The sequence below is a fragment of the Amia ocellicauda genome, chromosome 4, assembly GCF_036373705.1.
Source record: "Amia ocellicauda isolate fAmiCal2 chromosome 4, fAmiCal2.hap1, whole genome shotgun sequence".
NCBI classification, from domain to species: domain Eukaryota; kingdom Metazoa; phylum Chordata; class Actinopteri; order Amiiformes; family Amiidae; genus Amia; species Amia ocellicauda.
Genome location: NC_089853.1, coordinates 51961992 through 51985381, shown reverse-complemented (window position 1 = coordinate 51985381; position 23390 = coordinate 51961992). Strand labels below are relative to the sequence as shown.

The following is a 23390-nucleotide window of genomic DNA, read 5'->3' as shown; positions in this document are numbered from 1 at the left end:
TTTCTTTCCCATTCAGACATTCAGTTTGGAGTTTAGGAGATTGTCTTGACCAGGACCACACCCCTAAATGCATTGAAGCAACTGCCATGTGATTGGTTGGTTAGATAATTGCATTAATGAGAAATTGAACAGGTGTTCCTAATAATCCTTTAGGTGAGTGTATATATATATATATATATATATATATATACTGTAAAACGTTTGTTTAAAAACAAATTCTTGTTTTGTTAGTTAGTTAAATAAAACAGACATGAACACACTGAAACAGTTTCTAACGAAGAATACAGTGTCCATTTAAAAAAAAATCAAAGACAGTACAATAATTACCATATTAAAGGTTTTATTTAAGGGAATACAGAAAGAAAATGTAGCAGATTTTAAAAGAAGAGAACAGTAATAGGAAATGTATCATAATAATAGGAAATTCATATATGTATTTTCCAGACAATGTGCATAGCTTTAAATGCATTTTATATATATATATATATATATATATATATATATATATATATATATATATATATATATATACACCGATCAGCCAAGGCTCATTGATGCACGTGGGGACCGAAGGCTGGCCCATGTGGTCCGATCCAACAGACAAGCTACTGTACCTCAAATTGCTGATAGAAAAGTGTCAGAACACACAGTGCATCGCAGTTTGTTGCGTATGGGGCTGCGTACCAGTCAGGGTGACCAAGCTGTCCCCAAGTTAACAGACCAGGCAGGGTGCCCATGCTGACCCCTGTCCACTGCCGAAAGCGCCTACAATGGGCATGTGAGCATCAGAACTGGACAACGGAGCAACAGAAGAAGGTGGTCTGGTCTGATGAATCACGAGTTCAATGTGTTGACTTGGCCTCCAAATTCCCCAGATCTCAATCCAATCGAGCATCTGTGGGATGTGCTGGACAAACAAGTCCGATCCATGGAGGCCCCACCTCGCAACTTAGAGGACTTAAAGGATCTGCTGCTAATGTCTTGGTGCCAGATACCACAGCACACTTTCAGAGGTCTAGTGGAGTCAATGCCTCGACGGGTCAGGGCTGTTTTGGCGGCAAAAGGGGGACCTACACAATATTAGGCATGTGGTCATAATGTTATGGATGATCGGTGTATATATATGTTTCAATATTGCACAGTGTTGTACTATAGGCCTACATTTCAATTGTCTGTAGCCCTAAAATACTATTGCTTCGTATTATACATGTATAACCCTGCACTTAAACTGTCTTGTATATTTACAATCAGGGTCGGCCCTGGACGTTCTGCCGCCCTAGGCAAAACAAAAAATGTCGAACCCCTGACGGATACTGATGGTCTGCGGTGCTAGTGAGGATATAGCCAGGATAATAGGATAATAATAATAATAATAATAATAATAATAATAATAATAATAATAATAATAATAATAATAATCAAACAAATCTACATGATGTTTACAATAAACTCAAGGGTTTTATTTTAAGTATGATGCTAATTTCCAGGCTATTTTAATAAAGATGCTTTTCTTTTCACAAAACTTCAAGTATTTAATAAGGCATTTTTTCACATATGTAAACCCCATCAAAAACTACTTATTTTCATTTATTTATTTATTTCACAGACATGCGAGTAAAATTGGCATTAAAAATGTAATTTTATTTTAATATCTCATTGCTTGCATTTGCATATAGGTGACAAAATACAATATATTAACATAAACACAGTAAATGACATAAAACATTTGTTTTGTGAAGCATAACTTACAAAATACATAGCTTACATACACTGATCAGCCATAACATTATGACCACCTACCTAATATTGTGTAGGTCCACCTTTTGCTGCCAAAACAGCCCTGACCTGTCGAGGCATGGACTCCACTAGACCTCTGAAGGTGTGCTGTGCTATCTGGCACCAAGACATTAGCAGCATATCCATTAAGTCCTGTAAGTTGCGAGGTGGGGATCGGACTTGTTTGTCCAGCACATCCCACAGATGCTCGATTGGATTGAGATCTGGGGAATTTGGAGGCAAAGTCAACACCTTGAACTCGTGATTCATCAGACCAGGCCACCTTCTTCCATTGCTCCGTGGACCAGTTCTGATGCGCACGTGCCCATTGTTCGCGCTTTCGGCAGTGGACAGGGGTCAGCATGGGCACCCTGACTGGTCTGCGGCTACGCAGCCCCGTACACAACAAACTGCGATGCACTGTGTGTTCTGACACATTTCTATCAGAACCAGCATTAACTTTTTCAGCAATTTGAGCTACAATAGCTCGTCTGTTGGATCGGACCACACGGGCCAGCCTTCGCTCCCCACGTGCAACATTGAGCCTTGGCCGTTTTTCCTTTTCTTGGATCACTTTTGATAGGTACTGACCATTGCAGACCGGGAACACCCCATAAGAGCTGCAGTTTTAGAGATGCTCTGACCCAGTCGTCTAGCCATCACCATTTGGCCCTTGTCAAAGTCGCTCAGATCCTTACACTTACCCATTTTTCCTGCTTCTAACACATCAACTTTGAGGACAAAATGTTCACTTGCTGCCTAATACATCCCACCCACTGACAGGTGCCATGATAACAAGATTATCAGTGTTATTCACTTCACCTGTCAATGGTCATAATGTTATGGCTGATCGGTGTAGTATAGGCCTACTTAGAATTGTATAATATACAGTACTATACCTAGACAAGATGGCGTTTCTCTTTACATACCAAAATGACGTAAACTTCTCCAATCGCTCTAGATCTGGTGTAATAACTCTATGGTGGTGTTGGTGTGGTTTTCCCCCCCTCATGTTTCCGTTTCCTCGCAGCCTCGCTGTGCTTCCTGTGGCTGTGAGAGTGTGGTACGGCCATATTGTCTCTGATACAGCAGAAATATATTTTCTGGGGGCACCGGCGAGAGGGAGGATCTCGCCGCATTGTCGGAGGGAACTGCCGCGGACAGTTGCAAACAGGAGGTACTGTGTTCGGGCACGGAGTCGGTGGTTATTCAGATAAAGTTAGCAGAGACCTCGAGGGGGGGTGGGCATCCGGCAGAATTAGGGGTGAGGTGATAACAAGCCCCACAGTGACGGGTCTGGGTGATGTGGACAATTTAATTCTGCCTGCACACACATACACGCACCTCACCGACCTCATGGGTTACATAGATGAATAGAAAGGCGTGTCTCTGTCTGTAGGAGAAAGATTTAGTTGAAGTATATATACCTCGCTATATACCATTAACCCTTAAGAAACACACACACACACACACACACACACACACACACAAAGTCGAGTTAAACGGAACCAAAAGCCATGGGAATTGAAGACCACCACACTGCCTGATTGAAAAGGGGTAGGGGTATAGCTAGCGTGCACCGATTAAAGTCCTACAGTTGTGGGACATCGCTTGTGACCACAAAATAGCTCCAGGAGCGAAAGGGTCAAATGTGCCCTCGATGAAGATATTGCTTTATCAGAGTGATCGATATTTACGCAGTAGCAATTTACTTCTCGCCTAATGCAAATGACATACCTTTGATTTACCCCAAAAAAGAGCAATCTAGAGGAAAACATGTTAAGTGTACGAGAATAATGGTATCTAATAACAAACGCCCTATATATCATGAAATCGATTAATACCAGCATATTTCGTCCCTTTTAGAGGTTATGCAAATTCAATGGGAAACCAGGTGAGTTTTCATTGAGACCTGTTCGACTGTTTTCCTTATAGGAATGGTTAGCTGTTTTTCCTGTTAAATTGAAACTATGGATGTGGTGAGGTTGACTGCTTCTATTAGCCTATGTTTTCTGACAATTGCGCCTTGCCACTTTCACCCTGTACTGAACAAGAGGGGATGATGAGATCGCTAGCATCCATCTGCAATTATCATTGTCGATTTTTCCTTTATAAAGCATTTAATCCATATACAGTGGAGCCATGAATGCAGTATTCTGTGCAGAACCATAATAGTGAGAATCTGGAAGCGAGCAGTATGTGTCTGGTATGTTTCACATGCATTTCTTGTAAACTGGGTACATCCATTGTGATTTTACTGGTACTCTTCCCTTTTCCATACATATGACTGGCTTGTTTTGGAGTGGTATCCAAATTTGACAAGAGTACAGAAAAATAATGAATCATGTTTGTGCATTTAGCATTGCATTTACCCCCCATGTTGTACATACAGCAAACTGGTGATAAGTCAAGTATCACTGATATAAGTAAAGCTAAAAGATCTCGCTTCCTAGCTGTCTAAACCCTTTGATCATGGAAACCACAGGTTCTAACATTAAACATTAATAATTAATTCTGGTTGCCCAGCAGGGCAGATACCTTTAAATTTGACTTCGCTCCCCAAAAATCTAGCCTACCTGCCAGACTTTTCGTGTGAAGGTTAGGGATGTGATTGAGCTGACCAAAGTCTGCATCCATCAAATAAGGATTTAAAAGCATTAAATCTGTGCGAATGCAGAGGTGGATGTAGTGTATTTAGTTAGGTTGAGAAGTTAATTAATTTGCTGATATTAGTGTAAAGTCATTTTGCTACATTCTTTATGTAATTTATTTTAATAAAAATGTATTTTTGTCACGATGACAGACTGTAAATGTGTTAGAGCTGAAATAAATATCCACTCATAGTCATAAAATCTAAAATAACAATTGCATTAATCAGGCAGTCTTTTGAACATGATTTCTTAAATTCTTAACATGTATCGATACCACTATTACTAGTCACTTTACTACTTAGTACTTGTAGTTTGTAAATTTCAAACACCTCTCTGGCATGAGCACTGTGATGATCATCATAGATGCCACCAGCAACACTGAACCGTACTAACAAGTAGATTTTCAATTTTTTTTTTAATATACAGACGGGTGATTCATTAAAGGAAAAACTGGATAAAATTAACTTTTTTGGCCACTAGCCACTGTGTCTGGTAGAAGGAAAAAACTTACCAGCCACTTGGAATTTTTACCAGCCAAAGACAAACATCACCAAAAATGCATGAGGGTGCGTAAATGTTAAATCGTAGCATTTATTCAGGTAATTAATCAATCACTATAACAAAAGCTAATTGCTCACCTGTATAGACTAGACAGGTGTGTATGAGGGAAAGGATCTGGATAGAATAAACATGCTCCCACACAGTTTGTACTTGCAAGTGTTATAAGGTCTTTGGTCAAAACATTGCATTCTATTGAATTATAACACTTGCAAGTAGAAACAGTGTACGGGAGCATCGCAAAATTTTGCAAATTAATCAGTCACATATGCAATAACTTGGCAGCTAATGGGGATCTGTATAAACACACTAAACTAACACATGAGAAGGGGTGTTATATGGTGACACATTATTGCTCTTCATACTCCTCTTCCTCTTCAGTGCTACTCCCTTCTCTGGGTCTCTGCACGTCATTAAAAAGGATTTCATTGGATTGGCTAGATATTCATAGAGTCACGGTCTGTGGCTGGGTAAAAAATATATAATCTTTAGGAATGATGACAGACAGTAACGTCCTTTCCATTGGGCAAAACCATGCACGCCAGTAAAGACGCAATGTAAACAAACCGCACGTTTCTCTCCAGCAGAATCTCCGCTATGCAGCAAAAAATGCATGTCTCTATTGCAAATTGTTTCCCCGTAAATTAATACGTAAATTAATGCAACATAATAACAGCAGACCTGTCAACTCTCATGCACCTCGTGTCAGACTCTTGTATTATTGTCCCGACATTAGCACAACAGACTGCCTTTCTGCGTTCGGAAACAACTGTGCGTTCGAGTTCCAGCGAATACAAAATAAACAACAATAGCTGACTGTGTATGTATTCATGTGTTTGTTGCAGTCCTCTTTCCTTTTCTGTTATAATTCTGAAACACTTTGATCCAGGTAATTAAAAAGTCAGTAACTAACAGTGACTATGAAAAGTAATTAAAAGTAATTATTTTTCCACATCCTTAACTAGCTTACTTCTGCTTCATTGCTCTCCATGAAATATGTCCTCCTGCACAGAAGACTGTCCAGATGCCATATATTAAAAAAAAAAGACAAAACATGATTTTGCGGTTTGCCAAATCAACATACCAACACTACATCGTCAACAAATTAATTTGTATTGTGAAACATACCGACAAATACTCTATCAGAAACTACAAACGGAAACAGATTTACCCGCCACTGACTAAATCTACCTGCATTTGGCGGGTGGCGGGTGTTAATTTTATTCCCTGAGGAAAAACCAACATAGTGTCTTGGTAAGGTGTTGGGCCACAACGAGCCGCCAGAACAGCTTCAGTGCGCCTTGGCATAGATTCTACGAGTCTCTGCAACTCTATTGGAGGGATGGACACCATTCTTCCAAAAGATATTCCCTCATTGGGTGTTTTGAAGATGGTGGTGTAGAGCGCTGTCTAACATGTCAATTGGGTTGAGATCTGGTGACTGCGAAGGCCATAGCATATGATTCACATAATTTTCATACTCGTCAAACCATTCAGTGAGCCCTCATGCCCTGTGGATGGGGGCATTGTCATCCTGGAAGAGACCACTCCCATCAGGATAGAAATGTTTCACTATAGGATAAAGGTGATCACTCAGAATAACTAATGATTTGCAGTGACCTTTCCCTCTAAGCGGACAAGTGGACCCAAACCATGCCAGGAAAATGCCCCCCACAGTGTATCAGAGACTCTGGACCCCCACTGTAGGGGTCAAGCAGTCAAGCCTGTACCGTTTTCTTGGTGTACGCTACACATGCACTCGCCCATTTGTCGAGAACACTATAGCCAGTTGAGCAGTCTTTGTGACTGAAGCTCATGCCATTCATGCCCCAATAATTGCCCCTCTTTCAAAGTCACTTAGATCCTTTCCTCTTGCCATCGTGATCCAAAATCGAGGTCAACTGGGCCTGCTCAGCATTTTTATACATGCCACAGAGCATGATAGGATGTTAATTGCTAAATTGTATCATGCAGTACACCTGTTTGTAGGCATCTGCATTCGTTATGTTCCTCCACTCATTTATTCAGGTTTTTCTTTAAATTTGTCACCCGTCTGAATTTGTATTTATTTATATAAATATCAGCCACAGCCATTTAGAAATAATAATACAAACTTTTAAATCAATAGAACCGTTACATATTGTAACATGTGCACTCTGGGCATAATTGAGAATATATATAAATAAATGTTCTCAATCATGGCCAGAATGCACAGATGTATAACAATAAAGTACCTGATCTATTGATTTAAAGGTTTGTATTATTATTTCTAAATGGCTGTTGCTAATATTGAAAAAAATAAAATCACAATACCTGGAACACTAACAATGTTGATATAACTTTATTGTTAGTTCATAATAATAATAATAATAATAATAATAATAAATTATTATTATTATTATTATTATTATTATTGTTAGTTCATTGTGGCGGACATCACAGGTCAGGAAAGGAGACTGTATTTTACAGAAAGATCTCTTTCCAAAGAGCAAATTGCTGTTAAGTACGGGTTTGTCTTTTGTGATATTGTGTGATATTTCGTCAACATTGCTGAATGATGTATTCATTGTGATTGTGTGAACATTCACCGTTTCAGAGATCAGTGCTATGTTGAAAATGAGTGCCATGCTGTTTGGCTAAAATTTATATATTGTGTTTTGATTAGGGCTGCAAAAACTAATTGATTAAATCGATTATGTCGATTATTAAAAATCGTTGGCAACGAATTTTATCGTCGATTAGTTGGGTCTACCGGGGCGCAGCTACAAAAAAACAACACGGCGCCAGCTGCAGCTACACCCGTGGAGAGCCGTGAAAGTCTTCTAAAGTATGGGAGCACTTTACACTGAACACTGCAAAGAAGACAGTTTGCTGCAAAATGTGCAGAGCTGAACTCGCATGGTGCGTGAACGCGACAATGATGCATGAGCACTGAAGAGAAACACACGGAGCCGTGGTGACGGGGGAGGAAGAGCTCAGCTGGTACAGTCAGTTGCACTGGATCCGACTCGTCACTTTTAGTCTGACATCCGATAAGGTGTCCGTCAACGACATGGCACTTTTAATTATTATTATTATTATTATTATTATTATTATTACACTTTGGATCCATTAAAACCGCACTAATTACACACCCTTTCCGTTTCTTGAACTGGTGTGTGTCAAACAAGCTACGCAACTACATTATTAGTAGTGTTCATAAACATTTTATTTATAACACAATCTTATTCCCGCGCTCCTCACTCAAGCAAGTTAAACCAGACACATTAAAAAGTAAGCAAGAAAACAAGCAGGGTAGCCAATAAAGGGGAGCAAGCAATAAAAAAAAAAAAAAAAAGCCTAAGAGGTTTTTAAAACTTGCAACTAACAGAGATTCTTAAAAACGTATTTAAAATGGTAATTTTTAGTACATTTCTTTAACCTATCATGCATATCGGCGCTTCTCAGCCTCTGGAAGTGCGTTGCACAGCCGTTGTGCAGTGCTGCAGAAGACTTGGAATATACGATCAAATTAGTGGCATAAATATTGAATTCAAAATATAAATATATATCGTAAACGAAAAAACAAATGGAAAATATTTGAGCTGAACATTTGTGTTGAAAGGTGTTGTTATTCAATAACATTTATTATTGTTGGACGTGGTTTTCTTCAAGATAAAATTGAGGAACCATGAAAATAAAATACATTGATAATTTATGGAAAATAAAATTGGATTATCAAATGAATCTCTTGCGTGCCTCTTCATAAGGCTCACACACACACATGCACATTCATTTTATTACTAAAATCACAATTTACTTTTACTTTTGGTACTTGAGTACTCTTGAAATTAGATTTTTTTTTTTTTTTTACTTTTACTCAAGTACTGTTTGAATGGGAGACTTTACTGGAGTAAGTTTTTGATAGAATATTTTTACTTTTACTCAAGTATGACTTCCGACTACTTTTTACACCTCTGACAATGACTAATGACACAACCCAGATTGTCAGCTATATTGTATTCAGTATATCCTACCGCATAAACTGCTGGTCCAGCAGCTGGAGAAGAAAGTGTTTATAACGCATTAATTATGAAGAGTTTACAACTGGAATGCAGTATAGGTATTTAATTAAAATATTTAGTAACATAAGAAGGGATAAGTGGGAGAAATGCACATACGCAGAGGTATTTACTGTCTGCTGTCATTTTGTTTTTGCTGATACTTGAATTAATATTGGTTTGGCAAAGCCAAACTAATAATCACAACCCTGTCTTTAAATTCGATGGTCGAAATCAAACACTGCTTTCGATCGATCTTCGATTTGGATTAGAAAATGTACACCCCTGATCACTAGTACTCGTGGCTAGCTAGCTAGTTAACTTACCTTACGGCTGCTGGACTGGATGACTGACTTCAAATCTTGACTGACCAACCATGACCACCACGACACACACTGTGATTGGCCTGTTGAGTGTTGTGGGTGGAATGCTTGAAATTTGAATGTATTGTCCTGTAGATAGTGAATTGTAGTGCCAACAGCAGTCTAATAAACGCTAACAGCAGCCAGCCATCTCCAGCCCTGCACCTAATACAAAATAATTAGCACATGATCAGACATTGACTGATTAAGACATTGATCCAGAGACCTGGGTTTGCAACGAGATCAAAAGTGAATTCCAAAGGAAAGTTAGAAACTTTCTGAGCCGATGAGAGGACACGCAGATGAGAGCTAGATTAGGTGTGATTCTTCAATTGTGTATATTTTGTGTCATCTGCTAATAAAATCAATAATGATGATATGAATATATGTGTAGACATTTTACATGTTTCAGCTCTCAACACGATACAAATAATTTCACATTGACTGAGTTCATTACAAAGCCCAGATTGTCGGCTTTATTGTATTATTATTTTTTTATTATTATTTTTGTCATTTAGCTGATGCTCTTATACAGCTGGGCATTTTAGTGGAGCAATCTAAGTGAAGTACCTTGCTCAAGGGTACAATAACCTGGGATTTGAACCCACAACCTTCCAGTCATGAGTGCAGAGCCCTAATCACTACTCCACAGTGCTGCCTATATTCCTGTATTCAAGCCTACAGCATAAACTGTGGTCCGGCGGCTCAAGAAACTATAATAACTTATTACATTCAACGAGTATACAGCAAACGCCATATAGGTATTTCATTCAAATTGTTTGTAATATATAAGGACAAATAAGTGGGAGAAATTCACATTCGCAGAGATATTTACTTTAGTATTCCAAAAGCCACCGCATATGCGGCTATGCGGTTCTAGTGTTCACAGATTCATAACAATTTAAAAATAACTCGTGTATTTACAAAACAAATATTATTGATTCAGCTATATCTAAAGGCATATTCATAATATAGTCATAGGTAATGCTGCTTGATTTCATTTTTTATTTCTAGCTATCTGCAGTTAAGTTTCTTAACCCACATGGCTTTACCTATTAAAGTGTAAGTTACACAGTGCCTTCACTACAGCCAGTATTAATATTGTCGAACGGATCACCTATGGCTCAAGACAGTGTAGCAAGCACAGGATGATATATTTGCCTGTTATTTACTGTATTATTTTGTGGTCTGTATAATGACTGGTGTGTGTTACACGCATGCTCTGTAAATCAAATAAAAGAACATTAAATTCCCATATCGAAAACATTTTCAATATATTATAAAGCTGTGCAATAATGCATTAAAATGTAAAACTTGAATGTGCCTATGAATGGTTACTACAACAAGCCAGATAAAACCAGTCATGGAATGTTCTGTATTATGTTGGGCAATGAAATTACCAAAATATACATGAGTGTTATTAGCTACCTGCACTCTATTGTTCTGAAGAAAATGTTTGAATGGTTACTGAAATCTGGAGAAAGTTTTCTTAATATTATGATACTTGTGTTTAGTGCTCCAGCCTATTTGATCTGGAGTGAAGATTGTGTATCTTTATGAAATGAATGCTAATGTATGTTGTGTGTGCAGATTTTATTTGTGTGTGGTATTCAATTGGTATTGAGTATTGTGAAATTGAACTGGTATCGTATCGAAGTTCGAAATTCTAGTATCGTGACACTAGTTTGGTCATATAGTCCGAGCCTTCTGTAATAATGCACCATGGCTGTGGAACGCACTTCCAGAGGCTCTGAGAAGCCCTACAGATGATAGTTTAAAGAAATGTCTTAATCACCTTTTTGAAAGTTTTTAGGGATCTTAGTTACAAGTTTTAAAATCTTTTCAGCATTTTTATTGCTTGCTCTCATTCATTGGCTAACCTAGCTGCTTGTTTTCTTGCTTACTTTGTTTTGTCTGTATGTACTGTAATGCTGTATATTTTTACTGTCTGGTTTTACTCCTCCTTGAGTGTAGTGTGTGGGTATAATAAGAGCATGTTATATCAGTGTAATAATAATATTTATAATAGGTGAGGAGGTAAAGAAACGGGTGTAGCTTGTGAGACGCATACCAGTTCAAGAAACGGAAAGGCTGTGTACTTGGTGAGGTTTGAACGGATCCAAAGTGCCATGTCCTTGACGGACAACTTTTCGGATGACAGACTACAAATGCTGAGTACCATGCTGAGTGTCTTCATCCTCTGTCATCACGGCTCCATTGTGTTTTCTCTTCAGGTGCTCATGCATCATTGTCACATTCTCTCGCCATGTGAGTTTAGCTTTGGAAATGTTTCTTGGAAATGTTCAATGTAAAGTGCTCCCATCCCATAGTAGCTGTGCCCCAGGTAGACCCATTTAATTAACAATGAAATTTGTTGCCAATGATTTTTAATAATCAACTTAATCAAGTCAAGCATCTCAGCTGTACGGTCACTGGAGAAAGTGCACTGTGTGTCCGATATAAACTGCATTTCGGGGGTTGGGAGGAAAAATTTTCTTTCACCTGCTTTTCTGCACTTTTAATTAATTAACATAGACTATTGTGTACTTTCAAGAGTTCATAATGCCTCTTTTAACATCCTGTACCCAGTTCAACCATATCCAGGGTACGACATGGTGTCAAGCGAATTGGGTACTCGCTTTTACACGACAGTATCACTAAGTGGGCCGTATCTATGGTCACTGAAGAAAGTCACAGTGTGTCTTGCTCTACTTGGGTCAGTGCCAGTGCTGACCCTCCTGAGGTGGGTTGCTCTTTACCTGGGTCAACCCACTTTCTATCTGAATGTGCTTTCACACAGATGAAAAGCATAACTTGGGTTGCTAAAAAGTGGTAGTGTGAAAAGGGGCTGAAGTCACCTATTTGTGACCTGCTGCAACCTTTGCAGGCCTTTGGAAGGATCAGGAATAGGTAAGTTTGAATGAGTAGATTGGACAAGAGCTGCAGACCTGTGCATAAAACTTTAATAACTATCTGTGAATTCAGTTACACTTGAAAAGCTTTTGCAAATGCTTTTAACCCCAAATATTTTATTAATTTTTGTTTTGGTTTTGTCTTCTCTTTTCAGCTGTACAGAAGAGCCGATTGCCGCTCACCCACCTGCCCCCCCCCCCCCCCCCCTCAGCCAGGCCCTGCCCCTGCCCCTCCCCCTGGCGTGTCACTGTGTTTGACAGTGTTTGAGCTGTGCTAGCCTGCCCCCCTCTCCCCCAGCCCCGGATCTGCCCCGTGCCCCACCATTCAGTCAAGCTGTCGGACATGTCGGGACCTGTACCGAGCCGGGCTCGAGTGTACACAGATGTGAACACGCATCGGCCACGAGAGTACTGGGATTACGAGTCCCATGTGGTGGAGTGGGGGTAAGTCAGTTTAGTCGGAACAGGCCGGCATAAAGATGTAATTGTAGATGATACTAAAATAGGTGGCTCAGCAGATATAATCTCGGCAGCACAGGTTATTCAAAGGATAATATTCAGGTGTGGGCTGACACCTGGCAGATTAAATTCTATGTGGACATGAGCAAGGTATATACATTCAGGTAATAGAAATGTCCACTATAATTGCACTATGAGGAATATAACTAGAAGAAGTATAGCATGAGAAAGACCTAGGAGTCTTCGTGGACTCCTCACCTTCTCCATCCAAACAATGTGGGGAAGGAGTAAAAAAAAAAAAGGGCAAACAAAATGTTAGGGTATATTGTCAAAAGTATAGAATTTAAAGGGAAGTAATGTTAAGACTGTACAATGTTAGACCTCATCTGGAGTACTGTGTACAGTTCCGGGCTACACACTTCAGGAAAGATATCGCTGCTCTAGAGGCAGTTCAGAGGAGAGCACCCAGACTTATTCCAGGTTTGAAGGGAATGTCCTACTTGGAGAGACTGAGGGAACTGAATCTTTTCACCATGGAACAGAGAAGACTTTGTGGGAATTCAAGTCTTCAAAATCATGAAATGCATTGACCACATCAAACCAGAGGAGCTTTTCCAGATCAGCAGGTACACACGGACCTGGGGACACAAATGGAAATTGGGCTTCAAGGCATGGAAAACAGGAGACACTTCTTCACACAAAGAGTGGTTACAATCTAGAACAAACTCCCCAGCGACCAAATAGGATCCTTGGATCACTTAGATCAGGGATGGCGAACCTTTTTTGAATGGAGTGCCCAAAGTCTGGTTTGTATACTTTGCTAAGTGCCAAAGGCTGCCAATGATAAATTAGGGATATTAAAGTTTATACAGGGGCTAAACGACATTTGTTTAAACCAATACTTATATTTATTTAGTTGTTGTAATTAAGTTATTAAGCAAACATGCCAACAAAACGCAATACAAAAAATTTAAAAACTATGGACAGAGAGGACAATCCCACCCACCCACCACCTGCATCCACTGCCAACCTCCCCCCCACCTTGAACCCACCCCCTTATCCCTCTCTAGAGAGCAAGTGCCGTTCCAGTCTGCTAATGGGACTACTGCAGAATATGAAGCTGAATGAAGCGAGGCACATATTCTTCCCAAATAAATATTATAAATATGCAGGTTACATTTTTGCTCACAGATTGTCAATTTACATATATAAAAAGCAATAGTAATAGCACTTCACTAGCTCAATCATTTTTGGAATATTTCCCTTTTTATTTTGGATAATGAGAATCTTTAATCCTCATTCAAATTAAATCAGTCAGTCTTAATTGTATATAGTGGAACACCATGCCAAAGCATTTCACAACATTAAAGAATAAAGAATAAGTGCATAATTCAATGAATACATCATTTAAATGTTGCAGTATTGCTACAGTGCAGTAAAATGCATGAATCACATTTCATCACACATTAAGTTTGAGGATTATAATGCTAAAAACCCCATTAAAATCACAATCTACCCCCTAAACAAAGTCCCACAGATTCTTCCATTGCCCTGCTGTTACATACAAGTAGAAGTTTGTTCATTTGGCTGCATTAGTAACCCTTCCATACTGTTTTGTGTTTTCTTTGCACTTGCACTCAAATCATTTTTCAGTGTATATTTACTTAATATCTACTACTTTTACATTTTGTAAAATAACTAAAACTGGAGAATTAATATACATTGTGTGGCACGAAAAATAAGTGGTATCAATCTACCGTGATTATGAGTGTGCACAAATGTACTCTACAAAACAAAGGCATAATTTATTTATTTTTGAGAATGTACAGCTTTCTTTTTCCAACTTTATGAAGTTTTTAAATTGTCGAAGTGTTAAATATGAATGCTTGTGGCCATTTCCCAATTTGATACAGGAGATGCCGGTAAACAAAATGCTTTCCCCCCGCGTGTTCAACAAACGCGTCCATTGCTGACCACAATTAATCACAACAGGACAGACTTACGGTTCCTGTCATCTTGCTCCTGCTCCCAGAGTGCCGCACTGCAGCATAAACAGTCATCATAATAGGGATGGGCGATATGACTTAATAAATATCTCTATTTTTAGAAGTTTATACATGTATACACGATATATATCTCTATTTCTTGTTTTTATCCAATCAAGCTACAAAATAAGACCAAAGACATTCAAACTACAAGTTACTACATTACTATTACATGTGTTATGTTGTTATGGGATATATATAATGGCTGTCAATCGATTAAAATATTTAATCGCGATTAATCACATGATTGTCATGAGTTAACTCGTGATTAATCGCAATTTAATCGTACATTTGTATCTGTTCTAAATGTACCTTAAATTAATACTTTTCAAGTTTTTAATACTCTAATCAACATGGGCATGGACAAATATGGATGCTTTATGCAAATCGATGTTATTATTAGTGAAACCATACTCAACATATAGCATGAAGACTAGACATGTTTCAAAGGTCATAGATGTTTTTCAAAGAACAACATGTTCATGTCTATTAGACACATGAAAAAATAACATAGAAATACCAGGTTCCCATTACTTCTCTTTCTTTGCACTGAGCAATTTACTTACACAAGCCTGTTTACATTTAGTTATTTAGCCACCCGTTTAGTTATCGCTGTGGTGAGTCTATTGCTTGTTGAGTTGTCCATCCGTCTCCGCTGCAAATGATCTAGTGTGGTCTTCATTTGGCGAGGGGGAGGAGAGCTCTCTGCATCAGTTGTATGCTTCGCCATCAACTGATATTTTAAACTCAACGTACTGCGGTGATAACTTAATTCAAATCGACAATCAATGCAGACAACTTCAGACATCGTTTTGTATATGAATTTTCCGTTCAGAAGACCTTTTTCTTTCTCCATTTCTTTTTGCTGCTGCATCCTTTCCTGTCTTATGACTGCATCTCCATTTCTCCAACTACGGGCTAGGCTACGGCTCAAAATGCGCGCTGCATTAATCGCGCGTTAATAAAATTAGTGCCATTAAAATGAATTTGCATTAATGCGTTATTAAAACGTTAATTTTGACAGCTCTAATATATATACAGTATGATTTACTGTCACATACACTGTAAAATGGTATAGATTCAGGTAGATTTACCACATCTGGGTTTATAGTGGCACATTTAATATCTGCTAGACAGGGACATTTCTTCTCTGACTGTCGCGTTTATATTCTACTTACCGGCACAGCACGTGTTAATACAAAATAGTTATAATAATAAAAACTGTTGTACCACTTCACCATCTTAATAAAAAAGAAAATGAAACTTTTTGCATTGCTTTCCAATTTATTAAAATGCAAACAAACTTCATTATTCTTTAATTTTATACAAATTATAAACATCTAAATTAGCGGGGTGGGGGGTGTGATCGACCTCCGTGAAGTTGGCACCCCATATAATTAAATAATCACCAAAACTGTTCCATTCATTTGTGCTGTGTTTGTGTTGATTTGTGCCGCAAAAATGAACATTTGTGCTGGTTTGGTGTTTGAGATATTACGCATTCTTTTTTGGGCTGTGTGGCGTCACTCTCCACCCCATGTTGTCCAAATCGCTCTAAACTGGTGTCATTCATTTGTGCCGGTTTGTGCCATTAAAATGAACACTATCTATTTCCATTCCTTAGAAATAACAAAAATGATTGGGGCTGTGTGACGTCACTCTCCACCCCATGTTTTCCAAATCGCTCCAAACTGGTGTCATTCATTTGTGCCCTTAAAATGAACACTTTATCTATTTCCATTCCTTAGAAATAACAAATATGATTGGGGCTGTGTGACGTCACTCACCACCCCATGTTGTCCAAATCGCTCCAAACCGGTGTCATTCGTTTGTGCTCGATTTGTGCCTGTTTGTGCCGTTAAAAGAAACAATCTAACTAATTCCCTTACATAGAAATAAGTTGAATGAAAGAAGTTGATGTCATTGTTTTTTTTTTTTTTTTTTTCATATTGAGATCAACGGTAAGAAACCTGCACCGAGAGCACAAACAAACGAGTCGGAAAATGAGTGCATTGGATGAGATGGGGTAAATGCAGGGCTGATGTCACAGATCCGGGAGATAATTTTGTTATTTCTATGTAAGGGAATTAGTTAGATTGTTTCTTTTAACGGCACAAACCGGCACAAATCGAGCACATACGAATGACACCGGTTTGGAGCGATTTGGACAATATGGGGTGGAGAGTGACGTCACACAGCCCAAAAAAGAATGCGTAATATCTCAAACACCAAACCAGCACAAATGTTCATTTTTGCGGCACAAATCAGCACAAACACAGCACAAATGAATGGAATAGTTTTGGTGATTATTTAATTATATGGGGTGCCAACTTCACGGAGGTGTGTGATCGCGTATTGTCGGGGATGCTTGCAAACTGAGTTTAGCCCGGCGATGAGAGTTTTGGTTATTGTCGTAAAGAGTGGGATTTGCGACACAATAAAATAAAAGATAGAGCATAATATGAAATGGGCACGTTTTTCTATCATTACACGATATATATCGTCGTATCGCACAGCCCTACATCATAACATTAACATTTCTTTCGTGAAGTGCAGGTTTTCACAGTTCTGCATGGATCTGCGCACAAGAACCCAACTTAAAAAATTAATATTCAGAAGATAACGTGAGCACTGCTCAATTACTTGGGGGCGGTGCCGTCACTGCCAAATATTCTGACTGGTTTTCTAAAGAGCCAATTTGTTTAGACAAAAAACAACAACAACAAAAAAAACGCACATAGTCGCTCACTTGGCGTGCCAACCTATACGGCTCTGCCTGCCTCAGGTTCACCATCCCTGACTTAGATGCTTGTTTGTAAACTTTATTATTTTCTTATGTAAGGTCCCAAGGGGAGACCTTGTAACACACCACTGAAATCTTCTCCACACCCCATTTCACTTTCATAGACATATGCACTCCGATGGAATTGTCCCGTCTCAAACTAATTACATTGCATCTTTCATATCAAATATGCTGCAGAAAGAATTAGGTTTAGGATACTTGGATTCAGTTGCAACCTGATAATCTTATTGTTCTGGGTTCAGCTGATGGCATATTCATTTCCCTTTTTTTCCTTTTAATTGTTTTGGGGAAAAATGTTGTGGAAATGATGACAAATCTGAAAGTGTATTTCTCGTGATGTTGGCCCAGCATGCTAAATCAAACTAAAATCATGATTTGCTTCTCGCATTTTCCCCAGAGAAGGACAGTGGTTTAAAGCTGGATATATGAATAAAAAAAACTTGATTTTTTTTTTTTGCAGAAATCAAGACGACTACCAGCTAGTTCGAAAATTAGGTCGAGGCAAATACAGTGAAGTCTTTGAAGCAATCAACATTACAAATAATGAAAAAGTAGTTGTGAAAATACTTAAGGTAAGCTTTAAAATATGTTGGTGAATAATTAAATGGAACACCATTATGTGTCACTTATATATGTATTCACTGAAGGAGTCTTGTAAGCATTTCAGGCAGCAGTAGATGGAGAAAAATATCCCTTTGAAAGAGGAGACTGATCTGTAATTCTACCCTCTGAATTGGAAAATGTAGAAAAATGGCTCCTTAATCGGCTGCGAGAAACTTAAAATAACCTGACCCTACAGCTTATGAATAAAAAAGTTTATTATAAAGATATTTGTTACCTGATTGTACCTAATCCATCCAAATACAGTGGGGGGAAAAAAGTATTTGATCCCCTGCTGATTTTGTACGTTTGCCCACTGACAAAGAAATGATCAGTCTATAATTTTAATGGTAGGTGTATTTTAACAGTGAGAGACAGAATAACAACAAAAAAATCTAGAAAAATGCATTTCAAAAAAGTTATAAATTGATTTGCATGTTAATGAGGGAAATAAGTATTTGACCCCTTCGACTTAGTACTTGGTGGCAAAACTCTTGCTGGCAATCACAGAGGTCAGACGTTTCTTGTAGTTGGCCACCAGGTTTGCACACATCTCAGGAGGGATTTTGTCCCACTCCTCTTTGCCGATCCTCTCCAAGTCATTAAGGTTTCGAGGCTGACGTTTGGCAACTCAAACCTTCAGCTTCCTCCACAGATTTTCTATGGGATTAAGGTCTGGAGACTGGCTAGGCCACTCCAGGACCTTAATGTGCTTCTTCTTGAGCCACTCCTTTGTTGCCTTGGCTGTGTGTTTTGGGTCATTGTCATGCTGGAATACCCATCCACGACCCATTTTCAATGCCCTGGCTGAGGGAAGGAGGTTCTCACCCAAGATTTTACGTTACATGTCCCCGTCCATCGTCCCTTTGATGCGGTGCAGTTGTCCTGTCCCCTTAGCAGAAAAACACCTCCAAAGCATAATGTTTCCACCTCCATGTTTGACGGTGGGGATTGTGTTCTTGGGGTCATTCCTCCTCCTCCAAACACAGCGAGTTGAGATGATGCCAAAGAGCTTGATTTTGGTCTCATCTGACCGCAACACTTTCACCCAGTTCTTCTCTGAATCATTCAGATGTTGGCAAACTTCAAACGGGCCTGTACATGTGCTTTCATGAGCAGGGGGACCTTGCGGGCGCTGCAGGATTTCAGTCCTTCACGGCATAGGGTGTTACCAATTGTTTTCTTGGTGACTATGGTCCCAGCTGCCTTGAGATCATTAACAAGATGCTCCCGTGTAGTTCTGGGCTGATTCCTCACCGTTCTCATGACCATTGAAACTCCACTAGGTGAGATCTTGCATGGAGCCCCAGACCGAGGGAGACTGACAGTTATTTTGTGTTTCTTCCATTTGCGAATAATCACACCAACTGTTGTCACCTTCTCACCAAGCTGCTTGGCGATGGTCTTGTAGCCCATTCCAGCCTTGTGTAGGTCTACAATCTTGTCCCTGACAACCTTGGACAGCTCTTTGGTCTTGGCCATGTTGGAGAGTTTGGTATCTGATTGATTGATTGCTTCTGTGGACAGGTGTCTTTTATACAGGTAACGAGCTGAGATTAGGAGCACTCCCTTTAAGAGAGTGCTCCTTATCTCAGCTCGTTACCTGTATAAAAGACACCTGGGAGCCAGAAATCTTGCTGATTGATAGGGGATCAAATACTTATTTCCCTCATTGACATGCAAATCAATTTATAACTTATTTGAAATGCGTTTTGCTATTATTCTGTCTCTCACTGTTAAAATACACCTACCATTAAACTTATAGACTGATCATTTCTTTGTCAGTGGGCAAACATACAATATCAGCAGGGGATCAAGTACTTTTTTCCCCTCACTGTAAGTGTCAATGTTTTGCTGGGCCAGTATATCTGGCTGGACATAGTGCTTCTTGGCTATCCAACTCCAGGTCGCCATTAAAACATCATAAAGTTCGTCAATTTATGAATAAGTTTAGTTCTGATCAAACAAAAAGGTGTTTTGGTCAATGTTCTCATTCAGAGATCAATTGGAACAAGCAACTGAAAACCCTTCAGCCCTCAAGGACCAGATCTGGCATAGGTGATGCGACATCTTAGCATGTGTTTCCAGTTAAGTCTTTAGAAGTCGATGGTTTAAGACTCCATTGGAACACTTACTGCATTGATTCAAGCTTTAAGAAGCCCATCATGTGGTCATGTGATACCCCTGTTTCCTGAAACCTCTTTCTTATCCCTGGACGTGGAACATCAAGGGTTACTCTGTGCCTTTCGGTCACTGATCTGTTCAATCCTGTCTCCGCAGCCAGTGAAGAAGAAGAAGATTAAACGGGAGATAAAGATTCTGGAGAACCTGCGCGGGGGACCCAATATAATCACTCTGTTAGACATTGTCAAAGACCCAGTGGTGAGTGGGACTACCTCGATGTCTTCAGGAAGTGAACGAAGTCTAATGCATTCTGATGGATCTCGTGCCGCTTCTGAAGTCACTCTTGTTTGCCGTCTTAATATTAATCTTAGCCTTATGGTGGTGAAAACTCGGTTGGTGTTGCGGCTGCTTATAGTGCATATTGAGTGAAGCCACATTACAATGCAATATTCAGTTTTGCATTCTCCTTGTGAATTTTTGTCAGTTAGGCACACTACTGTGGACTCACGTCGATTGTGAAGCTTTGGCCTGTCACTGATTTCCTATTTTTGCCATAAAGTGTGTGAAATGAGGCCGCCAAGTTGGATCCATGTTTTTTTTTTTTTTTTTTATTATTATTAGTTTTGGTGTTCAACACTTTCAAAAGACTGAACAGAGGAACAGAGCCGTTAATATTGTACCTATGCGCTTTTAGTACCTGCAGCAGATGGTGTTTTTTATTAAGACTGTTCAAGAAGCAGCAAACAGTCTGATTTCAAACCGTGTTCCAAGTAAACATTACCTAGCAGGCTTAGGAAAAAGTGTAGGCATATTCATATTTATTTGTAATGTTATGGTTGTCACTCCTATGCCTTAACTTTGTGAGAACTGTTTTATAACTGTAATTGGTTTCCCTCTCTGTTTCCTTAGTCAAGGACGCCTGCTCTGGTTTTTGAACATGTTAACAACACAGACTTCAAGGTAATATTTTAAATTTTCCTGTTTCTGCCCAAAACAACTTATCAACCTGTGTTTTCTGCATGAGGCATTGAATGTCAATAATTTACACTAAATTGTCTCTGAAAGAATTCCTGTTGATTTAATCAAAACCATTGAGGGCAAAAATGGGAAGAAAGGATTCACCCGGTGAAAGAGGATAGGAACTTGACCTAGGACCACACATTCAGTTTTGCCTTATTTTCCTGCTACGGTGCCAAATCGTCAGTACAAACTCTTTGCAACTGTTCTTCAAATTTGTCGCTTCAGTCTGTGTCCATTTTAGACCCCTCCCAGAAAAAGATCTCAAACCTCTCAATAATTCAATATTAATTTTGTGCTGCACTGCCACCTTTCAAACTGGTAAACAAAATGGTTTCCACCAAACACTGCTAAGATGTCTTATCCTCCTCCCTGGTTCTTGGGTCATGTGAATGTACCGGTCACCGGTGATCAAAACACTTGTTTAAATCATTCTCAGTGGTGCAATGTGTATTCCTGTATGACTCCAAAATACACTTCTCAAAAAAATTAAGGGAACACTTAAATCACACATCGGATCTCGATGAACGAAATATATACATCAGGGTTCGGCAACAGGTGGCCCCCCCATATCCCACCCTCGGCACCCCCCAAGGTTCTCAATTGGATTCAGGTCTGGGGAACGTGAGGGCCAGTCAATGGCATCAATGCCTTTGTCATCCAGGAACTGCCTACACACTCTGGCCACATGAGGCCGGGCATTGTCCTGTACCAGGAGGAACCCAGGGCCCACTGCACCAGCGTAAGGTCGGACGATGGGTCTGAGGATTTCATCCCGGTACCTAAAAGCAGTCAGGGTACCGTTGGCTAGCACGTGGAGGTCTGTGCGACTCTCCAAGGATATGCCTCCCCAGACCATCACTGACCCACCGCTAAACCGGTCATGCTGGATGATGTTGCAGGCAGCATAACGTTCACCATGGTGTCTCCAGACTCTTTCACGTCTGTCACGTGCTCAGTGTGAACCTGCTCTCATCTGTGAAGAGAACGGGGCATCAATGGCGGACCTACCAATTCTGGTGTTCTCTGGATGTTGGGGCCTCATGCCACCCTCATGGAGTCTGTTTCTGACAGTTTGATCAGAAACATGCACACCAGTAGCCCGCTGGAGGTCATTTTGTAGGGCTCTAGCAGTGCTCCTCCTGTTCCTCCTCACACAAAGGAGCAGATACCGGTCCTGATGCTAGGTTGATGCCCTTCTACGGCCCTGTCCAGCTCTCCTCATGTAAAGGCCCGTCTCTTGGTATCTCCTCCATGCTCTTGAGACTGTACTGGGAGACGCAGCAAACCTTCTTGCGACGGCACATATGGATGTGCCATCCTGGAGGGGCTGGACTACCTGTGCAACCTGAATGGGCTGCAGGTACCGCCTCATGCTACCGGTAGTGACAAAAATGCAAAACTAGAGAAGAATCAGTCAGGAAGGATAAGGAGAAAGCAATCGTCTGTGGCCACCACCTGCAAAACCATTCCCTTTTTGTGGGTTGTCTTGCTGTTGCCTCTCAAGTGCACCTGTTGGCACTTTAATTTGCACCAAAACAGTTGACATTGATTCACAATCACTCAGGCTTCCTAACTAGACAGATTGATATCCCTGAAGTTTAATTGACTTGGTGTTATACTGTGATGATTGTGTTCCCTTAATTGTTTTGAGCAGTATAAATCTAAATGAACACTGATGCTTAGTTCAGTGTCTCACTAGATATCATCTCAGTTGTGTGGAAAGATTCTTAACACAGCTGTTTTTTTTTTTTTAACATATTACATTAGGGAACGTTATAAAACATTGCATGACCCCATCTTAAGCCTGATTTATACTTCTGTGTACATGCACAGGCATCGTACGCAGACATTCGCATAGGTGTCTGCCAACATACTTGCACGTAATGTTGAGTGCATATGGGGCAGTTTTGCATTAACACATCGCGATCTACAGAAAACTAAACCCATTTTCCATGATGCACCTAGGGTGTTAATTACATGTTACAGAAACTACACACACACACACACACAAATTGCCATATTGCATCCTGTATGTGCAGA

The 23390-nt window shown here is 39.7% G+C and overlaps 1 protein-coding gene across 2 annotated transcripts in view; it reads left to right on the top strand.

Annotated features, from left to right (window-relative positions):
• The first annotated feature begins 12533 nt into the window (after window positions 1-12533).
• The window catches only part of csnk2a4 (casein kinase 2, alpha 4 polypeptide), a 34782-nt gene continuing 23925 nt past the window's right edge, over window positions 12534-23390 (top strand). The window contains exons 1-4 of one of the 2 annotated variants that reach the window (XM_066702724.1): window positions 12534-12743; window positions 18067-18178; window positions 20487-20588; window positions 21240-21290. In XM_066702724.1, coding sequence (XP_066558821.1) covers window positions 12643-12743; window positions 18067-18178; window positions 20487-20588; window positions 21240-21290 — 366 coding nt within the window. In that variant the 5' untranslated portion in view covers window positions 12534-12642. The remainder of the gene's footprint in view (window positions 12744-18066; window positions 18179-20486; window positions 20589-21239; window positions 21291-23390) is intronic. The other variant, XM_066702725.1, reaches the window with a different exon arrangement.